This window comes from Nerophis lumbriciformis, linkage group LG18, assembly GCF_033978685.3.
Source record: "Nerophis lumbriciformis linkage group LG18, RoL_Nlum_v2.1, whole genome shotgun sequence".
In the NCBI taxonomy this organism is placed as follows: Eukaryota; Metazoa; Chordata; class Actinopteri; order Syngnathiformes; family Syngnathidae; genus Nerophis; species Nerophis lumbriciformis.
This window is the reverse complement of record NC_084565.2, coordinates 26,523,453-26,551,180: the sequence shown is the minus strand read 5'-3', so window position 1 is coordinate 26,551,180 and position 27,728 is coordinate 26,523,453. Positions and strand designations below refer to the sequence as shown.

General features: G+C 39.4%; 1 protein-coding gene across 7 annotated transcripts in view; it reads left to right on the top strand.

The window, feature by feature from the left end:
- The window catches only part of tcf3b (transcription factor 3b), a 129,230-nt gene extending 101,566 nt beyond the window's left edge, over positions 1–27,664 (top strand). For 3 of the 7 annotated variants that reach the window (XM_061977903.1, XM_061977907.1, XM_061977902.1), the window contains 15 exons: positions 812–911; positions 986–1,086; positions 1,197–1,290; positions 1,365–1,426; positions 1,505–1,580; positions 1,792–1,853; positions 1,933–2,130; positions 7,398–7,506; positions 7,582–7,729; positions 11,488–11,541; positions 11,807–12,066; positions 12,284–12,435; positions 16,154–19,175; positions 21,876–22,016; positions 27,539–27,664. In XM_061977903.1, coding sequence (XP_061833887.1) covers positions 812–911; positions 986–1,086; positions 1,197–1,290; positions 1,365–1,426; positions 1,505–1,580; positions 1,792–1,853; positions 1,933–2,130; positions 7,398–7,506; positions 7,582–7,729; positions 11,488–11,541; positions 11,807–12,066; positions 12,284–12,429 — 1,410 coding nt within the window. In that variant the 3' untranslated portion in view covers positions 12,430–12,435; positions 16,154–19,175; positions 21,876–22,016; positions 27,539–27,664. Of the gene's footprint in view, positions 1–811; positions 912–985; positions 1,087–1,196; positions 1,291–1,364; positions 1,427–1,504; positions 1,581–1,791; positions 1,854–1,932; positions 2,131–7,397; positions 7,507–7,581; positions 7,730–11,487; positions 11,542–11,806; positions 12,067–12,283; positions 12,436–16,153; positions 19,176–21,875; positions 22,017–27,538 lie in introns of those variants that run through there. The other 4 variants (XM_061977904.1, XM_061977905.1, XM_061977906.1 and 1 more) reach the window with 4 other exon arrangements.
- Positions 27,665–27,728: the final 64 nt, after the last annotated feature.

Below are 27,728 nucleotides of genomic sequence, written 5' to 3'. Positions count from 1 at the left end.
TCCCTCCACCCCACCTCCCCTGCTTCTTCTCCTCAGCCCAGCTGCCTGTGGAGTTGGATGTGGTCCAGGAACAGGCAGATGGCTCTGTAATTAGAAGTGCATCTCTCCATTCCCTTTCCACTTCTCCCTGTTAAATCAAATTACAGAAAAAAAATCTCATCTCTGGATTCACATTCTTTGCAGCGTAGCCCCATTCTTCTTTTTCCTGTTGTCTGCAATGTGCAACAGAGGCGGACTGAGAGGTAGCGGATGGTCTCAGAAACTGGAGTTCCTCGTGTGTACGAAGAATTGGAGAGCTGCATGTAGTTTTGTAAGCCATATAAAGAAAGTGTATGGAATTGTAGTTGTCATCATGGTTGCCAGTTTCTATTCCCCTCCGGAACTCAACCCTTTAAAGAGAATGGCAGGCATGTGTATGGGTCTGTGCCTTGGCTCACTGTATGCACGGTACAGTGTGTGTTTGTTACTGGGGAGGGGCTGCTGGCCAGCCTTCATGATGTCACTGGGGTCCTGGGAGCAAGAGGAAATGCTCGCTGTGCACAGGGATCTGAGCCTTCGCCATGCCCAGCGTGCCATGGCCGCTGTGCCTCTTCCACAGGAGCTGGCGTCTTTAGACTCCCTCTCGCCATCATGTGGCCACAGGATGAAACCATTTTTAAACACAAGGGGAATAATATATATATACTTATAATGTGTGTGTGTGTGTGTGTGTGTGTGTGTGTGTGTGTGTGTGTGTGTGCGTGTGCGTGTGTGTTGTGCAGACATGAAATAATAAAAAAGCCTGTTACTCAATGTTTGTGTGCTTGTTTAGGTGTATGCGTCTACATCCAGTGATGAATATGCCAGGGACAATGGCGGCTATCCTGGCGCTAAGCCTGGCGCTGTATATCCAGGCTCTTTCTACATGCAAGGCAATAGTTTACTTTTGATGAATTTGCATATTTGTGCTGTATGTATGAAGCTAAACCTTTGTTTGTTTGTGCAGACGACCCCTGGTCATCTTCTGGCTACTCAGCCATGCTGGGTAACTCTCCTCACATCGGACCACCAGGCTCCTTCTCATCACTGAACCCTCAAGACAGAATGGTGGGCTGGTTACACTTGGAGGATCATGCTCATCTTCTAACACTTATCTGTCCTCTTTAACACATGTTTTGCTTCTTGGCCATGTTGCCATGCACTGTCTGTGTCCACAGAACTATCCACTGCATGGCAGCGAAGTCAACGGCTTCCACCCCGCCCCCACCACCTACAACCACACGCCCGCCATTAATGGAGAGGCCATCATGAGTAAGACTTGCCTTAAGATTTATTATTTTTGTTTAAAGCCTCCTTAAGTGAGACTTTCTGTATTAATGTCTCAGCAGGTAACAGGGCCACCACAGCCGGCAGTTCTGGAGACGAAATCGGCAAGGCTCTTGCTTCGGTGAGTTGTTGTTTTACCGCGTCTCACTGTACTTCTCCAGCTTTATTTAAACAAATATTGTCATTGATTTTTTTTCAGATTTATCCATCGGACCACAATAGTAATAACTTCTCTTCAGCTCCGTCAACTCCAGGGTCTCCTCAGGGTATTACAGGTGAAATACAGCTGCTCTGTACATTCATATAATTTAAGCCAGCACATACTGTATACTTAAGATTTTTACCTTGTTTTTGACACACATGGATTTAATCCATGTAACCTTAAATTTTTGTTACATGTTATCACAGAAATGCCCCAGCAACTCCCTCAGGTGTCACATGAACAGTAAACACATTTACCACTATCCTAATATTTTTTTTCTGCAGGAGCTCAGTCCCAGTGGCAAAGACCAACCACACCCAGTTTTGAAGGGCAACCTCATGCACTGGTATGCTCCAACATCTAAACAGCAATATTATTGTGCTTGGTTTATTGAATTATCCATGAAAATAACAATGTTTCTACAGCAGAGTAAAATGGAGGACCGTTTGGAGGAGGCAATCCATGTGCTGCGGAACCACGCTGTTGGCCAAGGCCCCGGCTTAGACGGTGCCCACTCCGACATGCACAGCCTGCTGTCCGCGGTCCACAACGGGGGCCTTGGAGGCCTCTCTCCAGCTTTCCCTAACGCGAGTCTTGCTCTCAGCAACAGACATCCTGCTATGGTGAGCTACCTACCACTGTTTTTCCATTGGCGCTATGGGTTGTATAACACAGAGAAAGAAAAATCCATACTTGCTGTCATAGCTTATCACATACATATTGATTGTGAAAATCCTTTCTTTAAGGATGCTGTTGCTATGCTATATTGTGTAAATGGTAGGGCTGTGAATCTTTGGGCACCACACGATTCGATTCTTGGAAGTAACTATTCGATTCAGAATCTATTCTTGATTCAAAATGATTCTCGATTCAAAAATCAATACTTTTTTATACCATTGTGTGCCAGTTCTTTGATGAACTGCATTTCTCCATCAAATAGATAATCAGCTCTGATAAATTTCTGTGTTACTTAAAAGAAAACTGGTTTTGCTTAATAAAATTATACCCAAACGTTTAATAAAGTTAAATACAAATAAAGCTACAAGAGACGTATATCACTTCGCTTTTGTAAAGTAAATCCGTACAGCAGATATGGGCATCTACATCAACAATATGGTTTGCCTTAGTGGCTGGATGGGACGGATGAAAAATAAAAATCGATTAAGAATCATTACAAATAAGAACCGCGATTTAAAAAAATAATAATAATAATAATTTTGACACCTCTAGTAAATGGACTGGGTGATTTATGTGCATTGCTTAAGAACAACATTGTAGTATTTACTATGACTTATTTAAATAATTAAAAATAAAGTAAAACATTTTTGTGTGTTTCAAAAGGGTTGTGGTAGAATAAAGTAGGTTTTCTGGGAACAAATATGTTTACCTTGTGCCATCTGGCGGACAGATGTAAAACTGCAAGCATTTTAGACTTCTACTATTTAGACTACTTAGACTTCTGTGTTGATGGCTCCACAACTGTTGGTTATTGCTTTTGAAGAGTCAGTTGCGTATATACCATGTGTATATACTACATATGATAGTGCTCCCATAACTATCCAGCTGATATTAGGAACTATAACGTCACACTGATAAATCCAATAACATATTAAACAAATCGCATCTGATAACTGATTTAATTCTTGAAACTGCAGCCCTCTTCATTATGTTGTTGAATAGCCTTCATATATAGTATATACCATCAGCCCGTCAGGGACTGCAGATGGAAAATTAGTCCCTGGCTATAATCGGGCACATTTACATTTTATCTGTTTATTAATGTTCATTGTTCCATGTAACAAAGATATACCAAATGGGAACCTCCTATGAGGAGTTTTATTATTGGTGTGTCTACTGGGTCAAGCGAAAGTTTAGATTAAAACGCGGTTCTTTATAAATCATTTAATGTTTCTCTGTGTCCCTGTCGAAAATGTGTCCCGGACCGGTACCGGGGGACACTAAAATAAAGGATGTAACCTTCATTACTAATTTATAGACATGTGATTTTAGGCCGGGGGTCGGCAACCCGCGGCTCTAGAGCTGCATTTAGTGCCGCCCGAGTGGCTCCCTGGAGCTTTTTCAAAAATGTATATAAAAGGGGAAAAAAAAAAGTTTTTATTGTCTTTTGTACAAGGACAAATATGACACAATCCTTCCTAATTGTTGGAAATTCCACTATTTGTATTAAACATGTTTAACTGATGAGTATTTGGCAAGCGCCGTTTTGTCCTAATTTCGGCTGATCTTGAAGACACCGTAGTTTGTTTACATGTACAACTTTCTCGACGCTGCCACAGAAAACATGTTTCATGCCATTCTTCTTTGTCTTCATTTTGCCCACCAAACTTTTTATATTGTGCATGAATGCACAAAGGTGAGCTTTGTGGATGTTATTGACTTGTGTGGAGGCATATTTGGTCAGTGCATGACTGCAAGCTAACAGATGCTAACATGCTGTTTAGGCTAGCTCAGTGGTTCTTAACCTTGTTGGAGGTACCGAACCCCACCAGTTTCATATGCGCATTCACCGAACTCTTCTTTAGTTAAAATATATATATATATTTTTTTTAAATTCAAGACAAGTTATGTTTTTTTACTGGTGCACAAAATGAACCGTGCATGACCATCACCTTGTTCAAAGAACAAAACCAACACAGTGCATGAACTCACAGCAAATTACACACCTGCAAATCAGATGGAAAATTAGAGGGAACATTGTTTGGGGGTATCCATAATACGGCGATAGGGAGTTTTTATTTACACGATGAGTTGGGTGTGTCTTGACCTCCGTGGCGGAGGCTCCGCCGAACCCCTGAAGCCGACTCACCGAACCCCTAGGGTTCGATCGAACCCAGGTTAAGAACCACTGGGCTTGCTGTATGTGCACATTGCATCATTATGCCTCGTTTGTAGGTATATTTGAGCTTATTTAATTGCCTTTACTTATGTCCGCTATATTTTCAGGCTCATGACACATTATCTGTATGTAATATTGGCTGCATTTCTGATAGTTGTTTGTGTGTCATGTTGTTATAGGCCACAGCAAACGTTACCGAGCTTGCAAAGATTATAATAAAATCCATTCGGAAAATACAGCCTACTGTTTCCCTTAACTTGGACACACACATCTATACCTTTGGCCATTCTAAGCCAGTAATTTCCAAGAGTAATCTCACTCTCTGACAAGCCTCCGTTTTACTAATGTTTTGCTATGTTGCAAAAACGTGTAGAATAAATATTTAATTTGAACATGTACTGCCTTAATTAAAAGACTTATATAAGGCTTTTAATTTGTTGCTGCTCCAGACAGATTGTTTTTGTATTTTTGGTCCAATATGGCTCTTTGAACATTTTGGGTTGCCGACCCCTGTGTTAGCCCTACCATAGTAGTAATGTCATAATTGGTTGGGACAAATGTACATGTATAGTTTGTTAAAGCCACCTTCGAGTTTCTTACTTCCAGGTGTCGGTTAGCTGCAGTTGAATATACATTAAAAAAAAAATATATATTGGCATGCACCTGGGTGGCAACACTTAAAATGACCCATTGTCCCATGTAATAAAGATATCACAAATGGCAACCTCCTATTGATTATTGGTATCGGCTTGAAAAAAATATGGGAAAGACATCCTTGTCCATTGTGTGATACCTGCTAGGGCTGCACAAATAATATAATTTAATCTCGATCACGATTTTGGCTACCCCAATTAAATGAGGAATATGATCGGCGATATCTTTCATCTCGAAACTGCTTCCGCCCCCACACCAGGACCCATTGGTTATATGCACATAGCTCCATTACCTTATTGGCTACCATTGATAAAAATTAAAAAAAATGTAAAAAAAAAAATGTTTCAAGCTGCTGCACACAGTCGCCTTGTTTAACGTGGTTTCACTTCTGTGGAGTTTTTGGCGTGAGTTTAAAGACTGTAGGGATGTTATTAAACGGTGATAAGTGTGGAAGCCTGGACTCCCACTAACAGGACTGACAATTAGCTATCATGCTTAATAGAGTCTGTAGACACTTTTCATCGAGTGCAAAAAACTTGCAAGACGTGCGCCCAGTTGGCATTCATGTAACCCCTGCATCTGGGCATGCGTATGAAATGGGGAAATGCAATTGCATTCATATGATTACAATCTTGTCTCTGAATAAAGCTATATTTTTGTGTTTTGGTAATTTTATATACACGATTCACAGAAAAAGCGATCAAATGTATATGATTAGTAGGCCTGGGCCGATAACAAATTTTGCTTGATGATATATTGATCTATGAATTATTGCTGATAAACAATATTATTGCCATTACTTTTATGAGACCACATTAACCATTGTTGTAATGATAATTAATAATAATAATAATGCACATATATCCCTTCAAATGAAATAAGCTTGTATTTTAACATTGTAAATGGAATGAAAACATTTAAAACCCCAAGTTAAATAAAACAAATAATAAAATATACTTTGTCTGTTGGAAAAATGTTGCACTTGAATGAAAATTACAATCAACAGCAATAAAATATATTGAGGGGATGGGGGTACACAACAATAACAATAAATTAAATGGCTAAATAAACTATTGACAAAGTTGCACTTCAATATTGGACATGTAGGCAGAGGTCGAGTTGTACATTACTTAACTGACAATCAAGTTCGGACCTTCTTAAACGAAAGTGTAAAGTAACAATATAAACACTACAGTTCAAACAAACATATTAACTTGTAATAAGAAAAACAAAATTAAGATTGGAAAATTCCGGGTGAGGAACACCCACATGACATGAGAACATTTAAGCACTTTTTAAAAATGCTGATGAGGTGGCGACTTGTCCAGGGTGTACCCTGCCTTCCGCCCGATTGTAGCTGAGATAGGCTCCAGCGCCTCCCGCGACCCCAAAGGGAATAAGCGGTAGAAAATGGATGAATGGATAGTTTATAACAGTATTAAATGGCAGCATGTATTCGGTGATGTATTTAACCACACTCGCTGTGAGCGCACACCATTTCACACCGTTTTGTTTACACTGACCTGGCTTTTTCACCAAACACAAAGTGTTTGCATAATTGGCGACCTAACCCTAACCAAGTGTTGATAGGCTCATCTTGTTCCAAAGGTTTAAACTGAAATATTCCCACAATAGTGCGGCGGAATTTGGTTTTGTGATCATTTTGTCCAAGTTGGCTGCTACACGCTAACTAGTTGTACTGTGTGATGCTTGCGTCGCTGCACACAGTCAAACACACTTAATGAGGACAAGATAATTCACCCCCTTCTTTTCATTCCGCTACGGTACAACGCGAGTAGCTGCCAAATGCATCAAAAAGTGTGAATGCTGTTGAAAAACTTACCGACTTAGATTTAAATTTATCGTTGGTTAATTTAGTTATCGAATATTGGCCAATGCCTAATGATTAGGTCAAATGGGGGTGTCCACTTAATTACGCACAGGCTACCGCTGAATGTGGCTGTTTTTTTATATGGCGCGGAATGTGGCTGTTTTTTTTATACGGCGCTTTTCCACTGGCAAAAGAAAATATATGTGGTACTAGACGGTGCTTTGAGTATCTGATCATCGGGCTACCAAACATGCCAAGCTATTATTACTATATGAATAGTCGGGCAAACATGTCACTATTTCTTACTACTCACTTTTCTTGCTGCCCTCACTTTCTTCTGGAATAAAATTAGGTGGGTTACGATAGCTGACAGCCAAATGCCAAAAAGTACACACTATTCTCTGTTTGTTGCTGTGTCTCTTAAGCAATATTGTCAATGTGAAATAGTTTTTGAAAGTTTCTGGAACAGTTTTAAAGTAGAAATGTGCACTGTACGTCAAAGTGGGTCTGAATACACTCGTGTAAATTTTCTCCACTTTCATGAATAGGGTGGGAAACATGAGGAGCCCTCTGGCCTCCCTCCCAGCAGTACACTTCTGCACGGTCATCACGCGTCCGGGTCCACGCCGTCCGCCGGCCCGCCTGAAGGCTTCACCAGTAAGTTAGATCTCACCTCTTGTCACACATTGACGTTACATGAGCGTGGCATCAGACGCACATGTTCATCCACAGGTCTATCGAGCGGCATGACGCGCTCCTCACACTCTTCCAGCAGCTCGGACATCAAAAGAGAAGACAAAGAGGACGACGACAACTCATCTATTGCAGACAAATCTGAAGAGGAAAAGAAGGATTCCAAAGCGGCGCGCAGTCGATCAAGGTAGAGTTCTCCGCCTCTTCAAACTTTTTTATTCCATTAGGATTACAGATGTGGGATTGGGCTGCTTTTTGCCTATTTTATTTGATCGGTTATCGCCTGAGCCCATATGATCATTACCACTGTGTACCGGAGTTCACGTGGCTAAAGATTGTACTCACATTAAAGATTCCTTCCAAAGGAATGCACGCTTAGGAATGCACAATTCCAATTCCAGGTTCCTTTTTACATGCATGCAGGAGATACTTGAGTTCCAGGAAGAGTGCATGTCTTGATAGAATTTGAGAATGACAAGCTGCAATGAATGTGTCATTTTAGTTTGACTAATGCTATCCACAGTGTGGAACCGCTTCTAAGTTACTACTCCGTGCTTCCGTGGCAGCAAATACACTTGGTTTCTTACAGGTTTCATTATCACTGCAAGACTAGAGGACGAGAAATGGCCGAGCGTGCTACACATCAGGCAGGACAACGCAAGAAGCCATGTTAACCGCTACGGTTTCAATGTAAAGTGGGGGTGATCAGTCCAAATATCAGTACTATCATTACCTAGTATTGTATCGGTATATGATCAATATTAAAGTGGTTAGAACCATATTTTTCTTTTACTGCTTGTCATGACAAAACGTTTTTTGTCGCTTTTGTCATCGTTTACAACCGTGAGGAAAAATTCCCCGCATGCAAAAGGGTTTTGAAAGCCAAAATATTATTTAAATGAGGACAAAAACATTTTTTAAATGGGAGCCAACAGTAGAATTTTTTTTTTTGTTATTGTACACTATCCACTTCATTCTGTTCAAGAACATGTATGTTACATTCAATACCACACATTTAATACATCGTTGGATTTAGAACAACACTAGCACATTTTAAATTTAATTGAAAATAAGTTCTATGAAAAGGTATTGTGTTTTGTTTAGTTTCAATGTTTCCGAAAAAAAACCTTTCAGTTCCATAACCTGTAATAACGTCCAAGTACCAGATTGGTACTAGAGATCCGATCGGAGGCCAAAAATGTGGATCGCGATGTCCCTAATTAAAATGGTTATTTTCCTGGGACATTCCACTTTCAAGTTTGTTGCTCTACATTAGTGTTGCAAAAATATATACAGTTCATATCACGGTTATCTTTATTATCACAGTATTGTGTGAATGTTGTCTGTCTATCTGTGTTGGCCCTGCGATGAGCTGGCGACTTGTCCAAGGTGTACCCCGCCATCCGCTCGAATGCAGCTGGGATAGGCTCCAGCACCCCTGCGACCCCGAGAGGGACAAGCTTTAGAAAATGGAAGGATGGCTGTTGAATTTGCTCATAGTATTTATACACACACTGAAATCTTTTAACCAAGGTTTATTCACAATAAATAAACACACTATACTTGCTATATAATATTGTTGTGGCTTCTTAAGAGCCATATTATTGTTTTTGAGTGTTTGAATATGTTTATCTTCTGTTTTAATTTGTCAAGGTTTCAGAGTGTTTCTTAATGATAGACAAAACGTGTGTTTTTTAATGGAGAAATATTTTAATGCATTTTGTTTTCATGTTAGCATTTAAAGGCGAACTGCGCTTTTTTGGAATTTTGCCTTTTGTTCACAATCATTATGAAAGACATGACGATGGATGTATTTTTAATGCATTCTAAATATTAAATAAATGTGATCAAAAGTCCGCTTACAATGGAGCTTATGGGAGCCGTTCATTTCTGCCTAAAGAGCCCTCATAAAAACATCCAAACACTTCCATTAGGGTTTTATATACATGATATATGTAATGTAGTGAAAATATTTTCTTGGATTTTCAAATTCTATTTGAGTTTTGTCTCTCTTAGAATTAAAAATGTCGAGCAAAGCGAGACCAGCTTGCTAGTAAATAAATAAAATTTAAAAAATAGAGGCAGCTCACTGGTAAGTGCTGCTATTTGAGCTATTTTTAGAACAGGCCAGCGGGCTACTCATCTGGGTTTATACGGCACATTTGTAATATTTACTATTTACGTATTCTGATCATTTTAAGTATACATCACTGATTTCTCACTACAGACTTCATGAGTGCCAACAAACATAATAAAACATCACTTATTGTACAAATTCTGCTGTCATTAGGATGTCGACTGCTGGGATGTTCATATAATACCATTTAGCTGAAGAATGTCTCATAATCCTTGTGAAGAAACTGGGTGGGGTGCGGGTGGAACAAGCGCTTTTCGTGTCCTCGCCAGTTCCAGGTCCTAAATTGGCTGTCAAAGTGTCCCAACTTGTCAGGTTACCTACCCAGACGTCTCATGTCCAGGTGAGATGCATCATTTATGATCTACAATAAACTTACAGGGAGCAGGGAAGCGAGAAAGCACCAGACCACTCAATGATGTAAACATAGGGAGACACGGAAGTGATCATGGCGACCGAGGTGAATCACGACGCCGCTATAAATAGTTTGTCTGTGTTACCGGTTCTAGTAACAATATCACTAATACTTGGTTAATATTCAAATCACGAAATGTAAATTGAGTATTATTGGCGCTTTTTAAATGGTTATTTGTCAGATTTTATCGGCGGAATAGTGGAGGTCCCATTGGCTCCGCTGTAAGCGTACTTCTAATTACGTTCATTTAATATTTAGAAATCATTAAAAAAAAATCCATCAGTCGGCATGTCTTCATAACAATTGTGAACAGGCAAAATTCCCCCAAAAAGTGCAGTTCCCCTTTAGGCCAGCGAGCGATTAGCGTGCTAGCTGCTTCTCCAGGATATGAGCAGTATCGTTGTAAGTTTTGAAAGTGGAGTAATCAATCACGTTTTCACAATACCGGTAATTACAATTTGAAACGTTAACGCTTCCCGTCGGGAAGTTTACTGCAGTTTATCATGATAGTAATCATTACATCCCTACTCCACATTCACACGAGTTATACAGTAGATCAGGGGTCTCCAATGCGGTGCCCGCGGGCATGTTCTAAAAATAGCTCAAATAGCAGCACTTACCAGTGAGCTGCCTCTATTTTTTTAATTTTATTTATTTACTAGCAAGCTGGTCTCGCTTTGCTCGACTTTTTTAATTCTAAGAGAGACAAAACTCAAATAGAATTTGAAAATCCAAGAAAATATTTTAAAGACTTGGTCTTCACTAACTGACAAAGAAACAGATAACAGATTTGGTGTCCAGTTCAAAGTGTGACATGATTTATTTAAAAATTTGAGAGTTGACTTTTGTATTTTACATGAGTTATTATTTGTACAAACATGGTGCAAAGTAATTCATGATTTGTTAAATAATGTTAGTGGCTAGCTAGTTAAAATGGGATATTGTGATTTCACAAGACCGTCTTAGAAGTGATCATTTGAAAATGTTCCATTTGAAAAATGTGCACTTAGAGAAAATATAAAAATAAAGTGTTGCATATTGATATTTATCTGTTTCTATATATATTTATTGTGAGAAATCATTAAGATGATCAGTGTTTTCACAAAGATAAATATCATTAATTATTAATAATAACAGAGTTAAAGGTAAATTGAGAAAATTGGCTATTTCTGGCAATTTATTTAAGTTTGTATCAAACTGGTAGCCCTTTGCATTAATCAGTACCCAAGAAGTAGCTCTTGGTTTCAAAAAGGTTGGTGACCGCTGCAGTAGATGAAAGTGACAATCCATCTAACTTTTGAGTTGATTCTTGTGACCCTTTGATGGCCATGCTTGGCATTGTTAGGTGTTTAACGATGTTGAAATCCCTCCCCTTCCCTTCATGTCACAATTTCAGAAAGGAGGCGTTGACCCTCCAGATTCTCTCTAGCCTTTCAGACCAGAAAGATGAGTAAGTTTCTCAAGTAGAGAACATTTCTTGTGCTCTGTGGGGCTCCTAGAAGACTTTATGCAAAGCACATGCTCACAGAGCGTGACGCTACTTAAACATTGATTAGTTTTACCCTATATGATGAGATTTGAAGCCCATTTTAGTCCCTGAACTATTTAAGATGTGGAGTTGATTTGTTATGTTAGGTGCACAATCCCTGTTGTTTTTTGCAGAATTGTATTGTAACTATCTGTGGTTTCTTTCAATGTTTTCCCACCGCACACAGCTTCATCACAGCTTCTCCCTCCAGCCAAGACAACGAGGATGATGAAGACCTCCCACCCGAAGTGAAGATGGAGAGGGAGCGGGAACGGCGAGTGGCGAACAACGCCCGCGAGCGCCTGCGGGTACGGGACATTAACGAGGCATTCAAGGAGTTAGGGAGGATGTGTCAGCTGCACCTCAGCCATGACAAACCTCAGACCAAACTTCTCATCCTGCACCAAGCCGTCAACGTCATCCTCAATCTAGAACAACAAGTCAGAGGTCGGTCTCCACCCCAGCTGCTTTTGTTTTTCTTCCTCCATTATTGACTTTTTTTTGGACACCAATTTATATTACAACTTTATTTTCGTAAAAAGTAATGACCATTTTTCCCCCATTGTTATTTTAGTTAAATTCATTACTTTTCTGGTTTATTTACGAATTAATTAAACATTTTTGAACTAAGATTGATTTTTCTTCTCTCCCCAACTGTCATCAGAGCGCAACCTGAACCCCAAGGCAGCATGTTTAAAGCGTCGCGAAGAGGAGAAAGTGTCTGGAGTGGTGGGTGATGCACCCATGCAGCTCTCAGGAGGTCACCCTAGTATTGGAGGAGATGGCCACAATCCAGTTGGCCACATGTAACACCAGGTAGGCTTCAAAACATCATACTATTACAGTGGAACCTTTTGAGGTCCAACGCAATCAATCCTATTAACCTTTGTTGGACCTGAATTCAGGTGTTTTTAAACTGATCATCTCTGGAGGACAAGGAATAACTAAACATGCTGCACTACACACTGTAGGAAGATAAGCTAACTGCGAGCCAGAGCTCTTAAACAGAAACTGGGAAACAGTGTCGTCACTACGTTTTCATGCACTAAATTAGTCTGATTTCTCAAATAGTTAGTTTTTATGTATTTTCACACCTACGTGTGGAGTCCAAGTGTCCATGCACTCTCTCTAATGCGACTATTGGTCATACACCATATGCCTCCCGTACACTGGGGGGCGCTTGTTTCATTTTAGCGTGGATAATTGAATTACTTTTCCGGTTTACCTATGATGTCACACCAGGCTTTGCGGATCCTTACAACTTGTTTTAACTGATGTCCGCTGTGATATTGGCACAGATTACAAATGCACGTCTCTAATGGCTATGCGAATGTTAAATAGCAGACAGCATCGAGAAATTATCTTGAATTGTGCTACGAACATGACGCTACTACCAAAAATGTATCGGGTCTGATGCAAAGAAAGGCAACGGATGAGTATTTTCAAAGGAATTTTCGGACGAAAATCATGGAAACAAAGCTTTTGAATGTTCATTCTAAAGACTCTGTGAATTGATGGAAGTAGTTTGAAATACGAAGGAAAATACAGTTTTGTGCCCCGACTGATATCCAGAGGAAGGTTGCTATTGTTCTGGACTATCTTGCCCATTGTGCGGAAAATTAATCAGTTGGCTTGAACAAATGCAGCGTGAAGAGGTTTGTGTACACTTTATTATTCGCCTTTATAATACCGGCTTTATTATTTTTAATCTCATTCATACTTCCCTACCTATGTTACTTTTTTTCTACCATTGATGCCTTTTCAAAATGTTCTGTTCTTTTAATTTGTGAATCAAATAAACAGTCTCCTGTTTATTACAATTATGTTTTTATTGAATGGTGTCTGCTTCCGGGTTGTATTCCGTGCCTTGAGACTGGCGCATGCGCGATACGAAGGGTCCCTTGCGGTGCACACACCCCCTCGAGAGATCTGGTTTCCAATTACATAATCCAGGTGTGTTAGTTCGAATTTACAAAAACCAAACATGATCGGATTAAGGTTTTTCCATGGGTTGTAGGAGGCCAATTTAGAGCCGAACTATTTGTGAAATCGGACTAATTTAGTGCATGGACACATACTGACTGCTGGAGATAACATGCTGAAATTCTGCCATCAATGCGGACTCGCTGGCAGGCACAGAATGTCTGTATTACTAAATTATTGGTCCAGATTGGGACAATAAATTTACCTACTAGGTAGGACTGGGTGATATCGATACACTCGATATATCGTGGGTTTGTCTCTGTGCGATATAGAAAATGACTATCGTGATATTCGAGTATACGTTCTCACGCAGTTGCTTTTAGCTGCGGGCATTACACTACAGGCTTTTCCCACTCCTTGTCTCCTTCTCACAGACAGCAAGCGCAACTTCTTACACACGTCACATACTGTCACGTCATACGTCACATACGTATACGCCCTCGCTGAGCATAGAGGTAGCAGCATGGGTAACGTTAGCTGTGATGCTAGCGGAGCCATGAGAGTGGTAATACGAGAGAAAGAAGGTGCGAATCTGGTAACAAATGAAGGAAAAATTAATTCCCAAGGAAAACGACAGGGGGTCCATCGTCTGGCGGTGGTTTGGCTTCTAGTGGGAATATGTCGAACAGACAACCGTAATTTGTCCAGTGTGGGGCAAAAGTGTTGCTACAAAAAGTAGCATTACTGCTAATATGTAGCATCATTTGAAAAGTCCCCTGCTAGAGAATGAAGAGTGCTTACTCCGCATGTCAACATCTCCGTTTGGTGCCACACCATCAAAATGCAGAGGCAAACATTTCCACATCAACACCGTATGAAAAAAATAGTCAACAGAAGGAGCTAACGTCCGCAGGAACCTACCACATAGCGAAGGACGTACACTATTTGATTTCCTATTATGCAGCTAATTTTTATTTGACACTTATTGAAATATCTTGTGTGACATCATGCACAAAAGTGCACTTTGTTTTAAACTATTGTAGTGGTGTTCTGTACAAAAGTGCACTTTAATTTAGTGTTGTTTTGATATGTCATCTTAGTGACATCACGCACAAAAGTGCACTAATAGCTTGTTTTAAAATATCTCTGACAATCTTGCACTTTCTGTTTTGAAATGACATGAATGTTTGTGCCACTGCTTAATAACTGTTTAATAAATAACAGTTTTGCTAAATTGACTTAGTTGTGATTTCCCTCTCTGCATGGAAGTTTAAAAGTAGCATATATTAATGCAGTATGAACAAGAATGTTTTAATGTAGACACATAGAATCATCATACTGCTGTGATTATATGCATCAAGTGTTCATTCAAGGCTAAGGCAAAATATTGAGATATATGTCGTGTATCGCGATATGGCCTAAAAATATCCATCCATCCATTTTCTATCGCTTGTTCGAGATATTTAAAAAAGGCCATATCGCCCAGCCCTACTACTAGGGTAATCGGAAGAAAAATTAAATTTTTATATCTAAATATTTTTTAATCACACTGTTTGCTCTGATTAAACTTCACAGTGCTCGAAGTACTCCAGTACTTGGAACAAAATAATCGATAGACCACTGTAAAGAATTAGCCCACATTTCATGTTTTGTTTTTACACATCTACCTCAACAGTGTATGTAGTTTACTATCAAGCACTATGTGCTGCATGTATAATGATCAATATTATGTATCGATGGACAGTTGTCCGTTTGGTCAAGCTGGCCGGGGACGTTTACAGTTGACTTTGGGTAGGTGGAGGAAGGTTTCTACCAGTGCAGGGTTCGTTAGCGCAACAATTCGTCTTTCGTTGTGATGCCGTTTCTTTGAGTAGTGTTCTCCTCGCCAGATACAAAAAGCCTTTCCATCGATAATATTGTTTGCCACTCAATACAGCCGATGTACTTCAATTTTGTGGGCATAACTTGGCTCCAAGTTCCACATTTACACTGTCAAATCACGCCGCTCCTGAATTTCTTGGCCTCCATCTGCGCAAATGTTTCACCCTCTTTGTGCTCTAAGTTTTTAAAACCAACAATTTGTCCTCTGTAAATTCAGGTTAAAAAATATAAGGTTGTGAATCCTCAATTGTTCAAGAAATCTGCCAGGTTAAAACACACACATGTTTTTTGCCAGAAATAAGAACACACATTTGTTGACGGAAGTAGGAAGTGCGTTGCTGTGGGCACTGAAATAAATGCACCCAGGAAATAAGTTTCAGTAATGTGTAAAATGACAAGGGGATTTGCAAGTATATAAAACCTTATCTTTAGAATCCTTAAAAAAGATGTTCTTTGTTTCTCATAAGGATTGTGAATGAGAGGTAAAATTCTCCACAAAAAAAAATGCAGTTCCCCTTTAATGAAGTTGACTTCTTGTCACTTTAGCCATATTGTACTGAACAGCCAATAAAACACTTTCCTACGTCACAATAACTGCTTCAATGGTCATCATCACATGTTCTGTCTTTATCCGACATCGAGTGTTAGACTTAAGAGGTTCCACTGTAACAAATAGCACACTGTTTATCTGTGTTGTTGAGATAAAGTTGTCTTTGTTTCCCCCCCTCAGATGCTTTGGTGTTTCCTTGGCTCCCAGTGGATGTGGCCTTAACAGATTTCTTCCACCACCCATTAACTCGGTGTGTGTGTTTCATTTATATACATACATATATATGTATATATATAGACACACACACACTCACACACATGTGGACATAACTGTGTGGTGTCCATTTAACTTTCACGATGTACACACACACACATGCATACTGCCAAAATGGACACAGCCTGTCACACTCCCAACCAAGACGACAAGCTCAAATGTGAAGAACTGTTGGGGTTTTTTTTTTTTTTTGATTTATTTTATACATGTACAAAAAAACCTTTTTGGACATTTTGATTTCCACAATATGTTTCATCACCAGAGAGAGATATTTTTTTTCTCTGTCCTGCCACAAATTGGGACTTTTGACACACTGCCGAGAGGTGCTCTGGTGAACGCAAAAGAAGAAAACACAAATTGAATCAAGGATTTGTGCCTCATTGTTACATGTTTTCTATTTGACATTGAAGCAAATTGCTTTACATGTTAAGGAACATTAATTACGGAGGGATTGCTTATGTGTATGAGCAATTATTTTTAATGTATGTCATTCCCAGTGTGATGGTACAGTCTTACATATGTTATGTAACCAAGCCCATAGTTGAATTGCCTAAATTCGTTTTTTTTTTATAAATCAGCAATTGTTTTTGGGGGGACACAAAATGAAAGGTGGACATTTTTTTTTTAAAGATGAGAGCTGGAGATGCTGGACAACCTAAGAATTAAGGACTCTTAATTCCTGGAAGCTTATGGCTGATCTTTCTCGTTTTTTGTTTTGTTTTTTGTTAACAAATCCAAGTGTTCGGTCTTTGCTACAAAAATGTATGCTGACAAGACAAAGCACAGCTGTGTAAGGTTGCAAGTTGGGTGTTGAAGGTCGAAAAAAATGAAGCCATTTGCTCATAAAGAGACCAGCGCTTCTCTGCCAGCAGACTTGAGGGCTCCGGTTTATTTGCTTCCCTCCAATTCTTACAAAACGTCCTTTTCCACTGCATTCTTTTCTGAAAACAAAGCATTCCCATTGAATTAGCCCCCCCTCGCCTTCCTCCTCATCTTCTTAGCAGAAGTGTTGACTTGTAAATTCACTCCATACATTACTCTTGATATGTTTCATTTTTCAAAATTTAAATATATATAAAATATCTATTTTTTGTTAGCCTATACATTGTAGATTTTTTTTACATAAATGGCAATATTAGTTTGAAGTTTAGAGTGTATTGTAGATGAACTTTACAAGGGGATGTTTGACATTTACATGTTGGGGCGGGGGAGTAATGAGGCGATTTGATTAAATGTTAAAGAGGAGACGTTATTTCCACTTAGAAGTTGATGTCAGCTACCCGGAAGAATTTTTACGTTACATGTTTTGGGGCGCACAAATGTGGAGCGGATGGTTTGGGTTTGTCTTTGGAACAGTAATTATGCAACTGTTTGTTTTGAATGTAGCCGCCATACTTCATGTGGATCGCCTTCATTTCGTCAAGTTTTCCCCTCCCTGTCCACTTTGTACTTTTCGTTTCTCTTTCCACGTCTGATTGGAGGCAGACAATTTGGGGCAAGGTTGATGGCTAAAACCAGGAGAACAAACCAGTGTTATTGTGATGTTATTCCCATGTCATGTTGTGAATGTCTCCTACCAACATGTAATCACAAATGGGAGGTAGAGCATTTTGCGTGTTTTTGTTTTAATTTTATAAATATATATATATATAAATATATATACAAGAAGCGACGATGAAGACGACCTATACAAATCAACAGTGTGGCCTTTTCATCCTCAAGACTTAAACGATGTCATGACGGGAGAGTGATACCTTACCAGTGCCTGAACTTACGTATTTTTCATTTAAGACCGTTTTGGGTTTTTTTGTCAACCATATCATTTCATTTATCATGGAGATTAAAAAAATAGGTACTTGTTCATTCCCCCACCCTCCCTGTTCCTAAATGCTTTTTTCAATTTTTCAGGAAAAAGTTTAAATCGTATAAAGAGATTTTTTTCTTTCACTGTATCTAGTTAAAACAAAAAAAATAAATAAATGTTACGTAGATCTCGTTTAGATTTATTGCTTTTGTTTTCTTATGATTATTCGACTGGATTATATTTGTCCTAACTGCTGTTTCATGGGTCCAAGTCTTTCTTTCTAGCGATGCTTGCTTTTTGGCTCTGGAAGATTTTTTTAAGTAGTTAGCGAAGCATTTTCTGTATTTTTTTGTGTGCACGCCATCTTCTGCCCTGCCTCAATGACTGTTTCACTTCTTTCCCACTTTTTTTGTTGCATTTGAACATCTCATTTGAATTGAAAATGGCTTGACCTTTTGATTTCTAAACGGCTCCCCATTTACTCGAGATTTAAAAAAAAAAAAAAAAAATGTCAACAGGCTTGGGCTACTTTTGGCATATGATGTTACTTTAAGTTCAGATACTTTCCCATATTTTGATCACAAAAAGTTGGTAGAAAATTAAATGACATTACATTCATAAGACAAAGCTATCTTTGTGTGGATTGACTCCGGCAGGGCCCCCTCAGAGTGCCTCTCTCGAAATATCTATAAATATATAAATATAGTTGACATCTGTCCTGTATATAACAGTAATGTAGCAATAAATGTTCAATTTTTAATAACAGATTATACCTTTTTTCCTATGTCTTGTTTTTTTTGGGGGGGGGAGTTGTGTACATTGAAAGGACAATAAAGGAAAACATTTTAACGAAGGGGTGATGGTAGTTTTGATAATGTTCTTTTATATTTATGAAGCCGCAGTTTGTTACATGATGTGCAGAAAATAAAAAAGAATGACCTGAAACGACCCTCGGCTGCACGGACGACGGCCTCCTACAACATTTTGATCAGGCATGTAAAAGGGCAGCGCGGGGTCCTCAGCTACGCTTTGCATGGAGGAGTAAACAAAACTGAAGGTCAGAATGTTCCAGAAAATACTCAACAAGTTCGTCGGAGCTAAGAACATTACAATTTTAAGAACGTGGTAGGTTCAACTAATAACCGTAGCGGAGTGTGCGGCTCTGTTGAGCCAAATGCTGGTGTAAATATAGCGGTGTCCTTCCGTGTGACTCATTAGGCTGTAAGGAAGCTAACGTTAGCTTAGCCACATTAGCTTCCCAGTTAGTTTTCACTGTGATTTGGCATCACTTTAATGGTGACATTTTGTTTTATCTCATCAGTTATTTGCTCTTTTTTGTTGGCACTGGTGCCAGTGAACTTGATTTCTTCCCAAAGTAGTTATAAACAGTTAAGCTACTTATTAATTTGTTCAAATTATTTCACTGTATTATTGATGTACTAACCCAGTGTGTTTCAACCACTGTGCTGCGGCACACCCGTGTACCGTGGGAGATGATGTCATTTCACCTAATAGGGTTAAAATATTTTTTGCAAACCAGTAATTATATTCCGCAAATGTGTTGTTTTTGAGTGTCTGTACTGTCTATAGCAGTGTTTTTCAAACTTTTTTGAGCCAAGGCACACCACCAGCAGAAATCGTTAAAAAACGGAAGTCAGTTGACAGTAAAAAGTCGTTGTCGCAATTGTTGAATATGACTTCAAACCATAACCAACCATGCATCAATATAGCTCTTGTCTCAAAGTAGGTCTACTGTCACGACTCACGACCTATCACATCACACCGTGACTTATTTTGAGTATTTCAGTGTTTTCCTGTGTATAGTTTTTTAGTTCTTGTATTGCGCTCCTTCTTTGGTGTTGATTGTCATGTCATCATGTACTTTGGACGCCGTCTGCTCCACACGCTGTAAGTCTTTGCTGTCGTCCAGCATTCTGTTTTTGTTTACTTTGTAGCCAGTTCAGTTTTAGTTTCGTTCTGCATAGCTTTCCCTAAGCTTCAATGCCTTTTCTTAGGGGCACTCACCTTTTGTTTATTTTTGGTTTAAGCATTACATACCTTTTTATCTGCAGGGTGCTTCCCGCTGTTTCCGACATCTACAAAGCATTTAGCTACCTGCTGCCACCTATTGATATGGAAGAGTATTACACGGTTACTCCGCCGAGCTCTAGACAGCACCGACACTCAACAACAACACATAATGTGAAGACTATAATTACTAGTTTGCAAAAAATGTTTTAACCTAAATAGGTGAAATTAGATCATCTCCCACGGCACACCAGACTGTGTCTCACGGCACACTGGTCTAGGGATCGGCAGAGTAACCGTGTAATACTCTTCCATATCAGTAGGTGGCAGCAGGTAGCTAATTGCTTTGTAGATGTCGGGAACATGGTTTGTCGCGATCACATTATGCAGACGACAGCGGGTGGCAGTGTGCAGGTAAAAAGGTATCTAATGCTTAAACCAAAAATAAACAAAAGGCGAGTGCCCCTAAGAAAAGGCAGTGAAGGCTATGCAAAACAAAACTCAAACTGAACTGGCTGCAAAGTAAACAAAACCAGAATGCTGGACGACAGCAAAGACTTACAGCATCTGGAGCAGCAGAGGGCGTCCACAAAGTACATCCGTACATGACATGACAATCAACAACAAAATAGGAGCGCAAGACAAGAACTAAAACACTACACACAGGAAAACACTAAAAAACTCCAAACAAGTCACGGAGTGATGTGACGGGTCGTAACAGTACACCTACTTTGAGACGAGCAATAGTGATGCATGGTTGGTTATGGTTTGAGTATATATCCAACAATTGCAAGAACAACTTTTTACTGTCAATATCGGCTGCTGAGTTTCATTTTTTTATGTTTTTGTGTGCCTCTGGATTTTTTCAATGAAAAAAATGTGCCTTGGCTCAAAAAAAGTTGAAAATCACTGTACTAACCTACTGTAAAATATAAGGCTGAATATAGACACAAGAGAGTTTTTACTATCAATCGATCAATCAAAGTTTATTTATATAGCCCTTAATCACAAGTGTCTCAAAGGGCTGCACAAGCCCCAACGACATCATCGGCTCAGATCCCACATTAAAAGTGAATACATTGTTTGACACTGCCAAATAGCTAATGCAGGGGTCCCCAACGGGTAGTTTGGATCAAATAGTTATGTACATTGGTGTTTCATATCATTTAATTTGCCACTGGTTGGAACAGTTCATTATGTAGATGGGGCGGATGTTATTGTCCAAAAAAAGACCATTACTTAAACGTTTGCGTTTTCAGCCAACTTTGGTAGAAAGCTGAAAATGAATGCTTACCATACACCGTTCAAAGCAAGTGAATCCCTGTTGGTTTTACTTATGGCAAAGTTGGGTTCATAGTTAACAGATGGAGACCCTTGTATCAAATGTAAGGGTAAGGTCCTAATTATATATCTTGCTCAAACCTGCTCAGTGGCCTTGTGGTTAGAGTGTCCGCCCTGAGACTGGAAGATTGTGAGTTCAAACCCCGGCCGAGTCATACCACAGGCTATACAAATGGGACCCATTGCCTCCCTGCTTGGCACTCAGCATCAAGGGTTGGAGTTGGGGGTTAAATCACCTAAATGATTCCCGAGCACGGCCACCGCTGCTGCTCACTGCTCCCCTCACCTCCCAGGAGGTGAACATGGGGATGGGTCAAATGCAGAGGACAATTTCACCACTCCTAGCGTGTGTGGCTATCATTAGGACTTTAATTATTGACGTTATTCCTATTTAGGGGCTCAATTTCTTAGTTTTTGTTTTAAATGTTTTTTTTCTTCTATTTTGTGCTCATCTAGGGTACCAAACATGGTTGCCTGGGGGTCAGTGGGCGGCGTGGCGCTCGTCCACTTCACAGACTGGCGATTAATCCTCGACTACGTGCCATACATTAAGGGCAAGTTCCACAAGGATGAGTGACGTCTTTTTCCCAATCAATTGTGAGTCTTTTTTTTTAAATCACTTTGATTTATTTATCCATCAATCCCTTTACTACTGCTTGTCCCTTTTCGGGCTCGCGGGGGAGATGGAGCCTATCCCAGCTGTATTTGGGCAGAAGACGGGGTACACCCTGGACAAGTCGCCAGCGCAGATATACAGACAACATTCACACTCGCACTCAGTCACGCTGAAACATTTGCAATACTTGGATGGCAGTTGAAGGCAAGGCGTTAAGACAGGCCTGTGCAATTATTTTGGGACACATTTAGAGAAAAAAATGTGTCTGGGGCCGGTATATCTATTTTTAGGAACACTAATGCAAAACCTCACATTATTGTCTGATTGAATGCTAAAAATGTTATGACAGACCGCCTTAAAAAAACGGAATGGAATTTTATTTTTTTTTACTGAATGAGACACCAGAATGTACATGAAAATAAAGAATGTGGGATTTACAATATTAACTATGAACGATAAATCACTGAATATTGACAACCATGAATGTCACATCCCACGTGTGATTTTTTTTTTTTTTATAAAATTGTGAAAATTTCCACATCCGTTTTTTTTTTTTACAACATAAGTTGCTGAGTTTACATTAATGAAAAATAAAATTAACTTTTTTGATTGTAGCGAATGGCTGCAATGAAACAAAGAGTAACAAATTAAAAAAGTAAAAAAGGTTTCTCATAGTCATTCACATCGACGTCCCACTGGGGTGAGTTTTTCCTTGCCCGTATGTGGGCTTTGTACCGAGGATGTCGTTGTGGCTTGTGCAGCCCTTTGAGACACTTGTGATTTAGGGCTATATAAATAAAGATTGATTGATTGATTGATTGATTGAAATTCAAAAGGGGCTTGAATACTTTCCATACCCACTGGAGAAGTAATTTGGGAACTGTTTTGCTCTTTAGAGTAAGACATGAGTTCTGTAATGGAGAAAAGTTGACTCAACCTTTGTGTTGTGTGTACCACACTGAGCATGGAGAAAAGAAAGAAGAGCAAAGAACTCTCAGAAAATCTGAGAACCAAGATTGTGGAAAAGCATGGACAATCTCAAGGCCACAAGTCCATCTCCAGAGATCTAAATGTTCCTGTGTCTACTGTGCGCAATGTCATAGCCCATGGCACTGTAGCTAACCTCCAAGGACGTGGACGGAAGAGAAAAATTGATGAAAGACTGCAACGAAGGATTGTTAGAATTGTGGATAAAGAACCTCGATCCACTTCCAAACAAATTCAAGCTGACCTGCAGACACGGGGTACAACAGTGTCAGCTCGCACTATCCGTCGCCATCTCAATGAAAAGGGATGCTATGGTAGGAGACCCAGGAGGACCCCACTGCTGACACAGAGACATAAAAAAGCAAGACTGGAGTTAGCAAAAACTAACCAGAGGACGCCAAAATCCTTCTGGGAGAATGTCCGGTGGACAGATGAGACTAAAGTGGAGCTTTTTGGTAAAGCACATCATCACACTGTTTACAGAAAACAAAATGAGGCCTTCAAAGAAAAGAACACCATCCCTATAGTCAAACTTGGTGGAGGTTCACTGATGTTTTGGGGTTGCTTTGCTGCTTCTGGTACCGGATGCCTTGATGTGTGCATGGCATCATGAAATCTGAGGACTACCAAGGAATTTTGGGGCATAATGTAGGGCCCCGTGTCAGAAAGCTGGGTCTCCATCAGAGGTCATGGGTCTTCCAGCAGGGCAACGACCCAAAGCATACTTCCAAAAGCACACAGAAATGGCTTAAGACAAAGCGCTGGAGAGTTCTGAAGTGGTCATCAATGAGTCCAGATCTAAATCCTATAGAACATCTGTAGAGAGATCTAAAAACAGCAGTTGGGAGAAGGCACCCTTCAAATCTGAGAGACCTGAAGCAGTTTGCAAAAGAAGAGTGGTCCAAAATTACAGTAGCAAGGTGTAAGAAACTCATTGATGGTTACAGGAAGTGATTGATTTCACTTATTTTTTCCAAAGGGGTGTGCTATCAAATATTAAGTTGAGGGTGCCAATAATTTTGTCCAGTCCATTTTTGGAGTTCTGTGTAAAATAATATCACATTTGGCGTTTTGGGGTTTTTTTTGCGTTAGACTTAGACTTCCTTTATTGTCATTCAAATTTGAATTTTGTTGCATTAGCTCGTTGTAGTGCAGGATAAAAGAGCAATAAGGAGCAGATATAAATAGATTTACTGTACAGATAAATATATTGCACTTTTGCATATGCATCCATGTTTACGGATGTATGTTTTATTGTCTTTATCTTTTTTTATATACAGCGAGTTAATTCGTTTTTGGGGGGAATTAAGGGGATTATTCTGGTGAGTTCAAGAGTTTTATGGCCTGAGGGAAGAAGCTGTTACAGAACCTGGAGGTTCTGCTACGGAGGCTGTGGAACCTCTTTCCGGAGTCCAGCAGTGAAAACAGTCCTAGGTGGGGGTGGGAGGAGTCTCTGCAGATTTTCTGAGCCCTGGTCAGGCAGCGGCTTTTTGCGATCTCCTGGATAGGAGGAAGAGGAGTCCTGATGATCTTTTCCGTCTCTGCAGAGACTTCCAGTCTGGGGCATTGCAGGCTCCAGTCCAGACAGAGATGCAGTTGGTCAGTAGGCTCTCTATTGTGCCTCTGCAAACAAAATAATAAACATGTGAATACCAAAGCATTTGTAATTTTGACAGTTTTCTGGGAGAAGTGGTGCATTATCTGACAGAAATGCAGGGGTGCTAATATTTCTGGCCATGACTGTATGCAGTTTACACTACTGTGACGTTACCATATATAAACGTACAACAATATGTTGTATATAGCTGATTTACTGCAACGAAAATTAATCAGAAGTGCAAATAACGGATATTATATAGAAGCAGACATTAGCAGCCATCTTTGGAACCAACTTGGGTGGTGGTGAGAATGCTCCGACTTCAAGGGGCGTTCCAGTTGTAATTCCGACTAGGAACTCGGAAATTCCGACTTCCCAGTGCAAATGGGACGCACCATAATCACCAAGTAATCTGTCATTTTAGCCACTGAAAGTGCACTCTGGGACTGTAACCCCAAGCCTTTTAATGCTTGCAACTGCCATTAAAACTCAGACACAGCAAGTTTTGTTACACATTTCCTCCCATGCTGTCTTACAAACACAATTTAAAGAGGATCCAAATATGTGTTTGACTTTTATTCTATGAAGTACAATAAACGTAAACTCACGTAGGAACGTGAGTTTTGTCGGGACCGAGCTTGTATTTTTAAGACGTTTGTTTTTTTAGGTATGAAAAGTATAAAAATGAGCCGAAATTTTTGAATGAAATAAACTGCTGTTCTAAATGTGTCCGCTAGATGTCGCAATAGCAATTCTTTGTATCTTTGTAGATTATGCTGCATATGTAAAAACAACGGGCAACACGGTGACACAGGGGTTAGTGCATGTGCCTCACAATACGAAGGTCCTGAGTAGTCCTGAGTTCAATCCCGGGCTCTGGATCTTTCTGTGTGGAGTTTGCATGTTCTCCCCGTGACTTTGTGGGTTCCCTCCGGGTACTCCGGCTTCCTCCTACCTCCAAAAACATGATGATAGGTTGATTGGCAACACTAAAATTGGCCCTAGTGTGTGAATGTGAGTGTGAATGTTGTCTCTATCTGTGTTGGCCCTGCGATGAGGTGGCGACTTGTCCAGAGTGTAACCCCGCCTTCCGCCCGAATGCAGCTGAGATAAGCTCCAGCACCCCCCGCGACCCCAAAAGGGACAAGCGGTAGAAAATGGATGGATGTAAAAACAACATGATGTTAGTACACCAGTCGAGGAAAATGAGCAAACTACATAAATAACATCCTATTTTGATATTATTATTTTTATCTTGATAGATTTGAAATGAACACCAATGAGTTGACTGATGAACATTATCACATAATTTAGTCAGAAAGTAGAAATAACGACAAATAAAGATATAATACTATTAACCGCAGCATGTTAATATGTCATTATGATTTGTGCATTTTCAGAATGTGCTTGTTCTATTTTTAAACAAAGAAAACAATCTGAAGTTGTCTTTATTTTTAAGTTATCATGCCGTCATTTTACTACGTGAGTTTTGTCGGGACCAAGCTTGTATTTTTAAGACGCTTGTTTTTTTTTAATTTGACTGTCAAACGTACGGCCCGCGAGATGAGTTTGCCAAGTATAAAAATGAGCCGAAATTTTTGGATGAAAGAAACTGCTGTTCTAAATGTGTCCACTAGATGTCGCAATAGCAATTTTTTGTATCTTTGTAGATTATGCTGCATATGTAAAAACAACATGTTAGTGCACCAGTCGAGGAAAATGAGCAAACTACATAAATAACATCCTATTTTGATAAAAAAATTTTATCTTGATAGATTTGAAATGCACACCAATGAGTTGACTGATGAACATTATCACATAATTTAGTCATAAAGCAGAAATAACGACAAATAAAGATATAATACTATTAACCGCAGCATGTTAATATGTCATTATGATTTGTACATTTTCAGAATGTGCTTGTTCTATTTTTAAACAAAGAAAACAATCTGAAGTTATCATGCCGTCATTTTACTACGTGAGTTTTGTCGGGACCAAGCTTGTATTTTTAAGACGCTTGTTTTTTTGTTTTTATTTGATTGTCAAACGTACGGCCCGCGAGATGAGTTTGCCAAGTATAAAAATGAGCCGAAATTTTTGAATGAAAGAAAACGCTGTTCTAAATGTGTCCAGTAGATGTCGCAATAGCAATTCTTTGTAGATTATGTTGTATATGTAAAAACAACATGATGTTAGTGCACCAGTCAAGGAAAAATAGCAAACTACATAATCCATCCATCCATCCATTTTCTACCGCTTATTCCCTTCGGGGTCGCGGGGGGTGCTGGAGCCAATCTCAGCTACAATCGGGCGGAAGGCGGGGTACACCCTGGACAAGTCGCCACCTCATCGCAGGGCCTACATAAATGACATCCTATTTTGATATTTTTTTTATCTTGATAGATTGGAAATGAACACCAATGAGTTAACTGACTAATATTATCACATAATTTATTCAGAAAGTATAAATAACCACAAATAAAGATAGAATACGATTACCCGCAACATGTACTGCTTTTATATTTCCTCTATTTTATATTATTACTTTGAACTGTTTTATATTTATTTTTTTTATTCTGTAAAGCGTCTTTGAGTACTCTGAAAAGCGCCATACCAAATAAAATTTATTATTATTATTAACATGTTATTATGTCATTATGATTAGTACATTTTCAAGAATGTGCCTGTTCTATTTTTAAACAAAGAAAACAATCTGAAGTTGTCTTTATTTTTAAGTTATCGTGCCGTCATTTTACCACTCGGGAGTGGATTTTTCTCTATGTGGCCCCCGATCTAAAATGAGTTTGACACCCCTGATCTATGCACACACACATTCAAACATTTGTATGTATTTAGTCTTATTGTTAATAAAAAAAATTAATTAAAATGAAAACATGATTATGTATGTCTGCCTTGCAGGACCAGAACACTTTGGGACGAGCACACGGGTGGACGGCTTCTACAGGGCCAGTTATAGTTCGAGGATGCATAATGTATAAATGTTTTGATCCATGCGTATTTAATGTCAATAAATCTTGACGTGTAGCCTTCCTTGTTTGTCCACTCATTAAGATATTGTTTTCCACACATACAGTAATAGTCCAGTCAA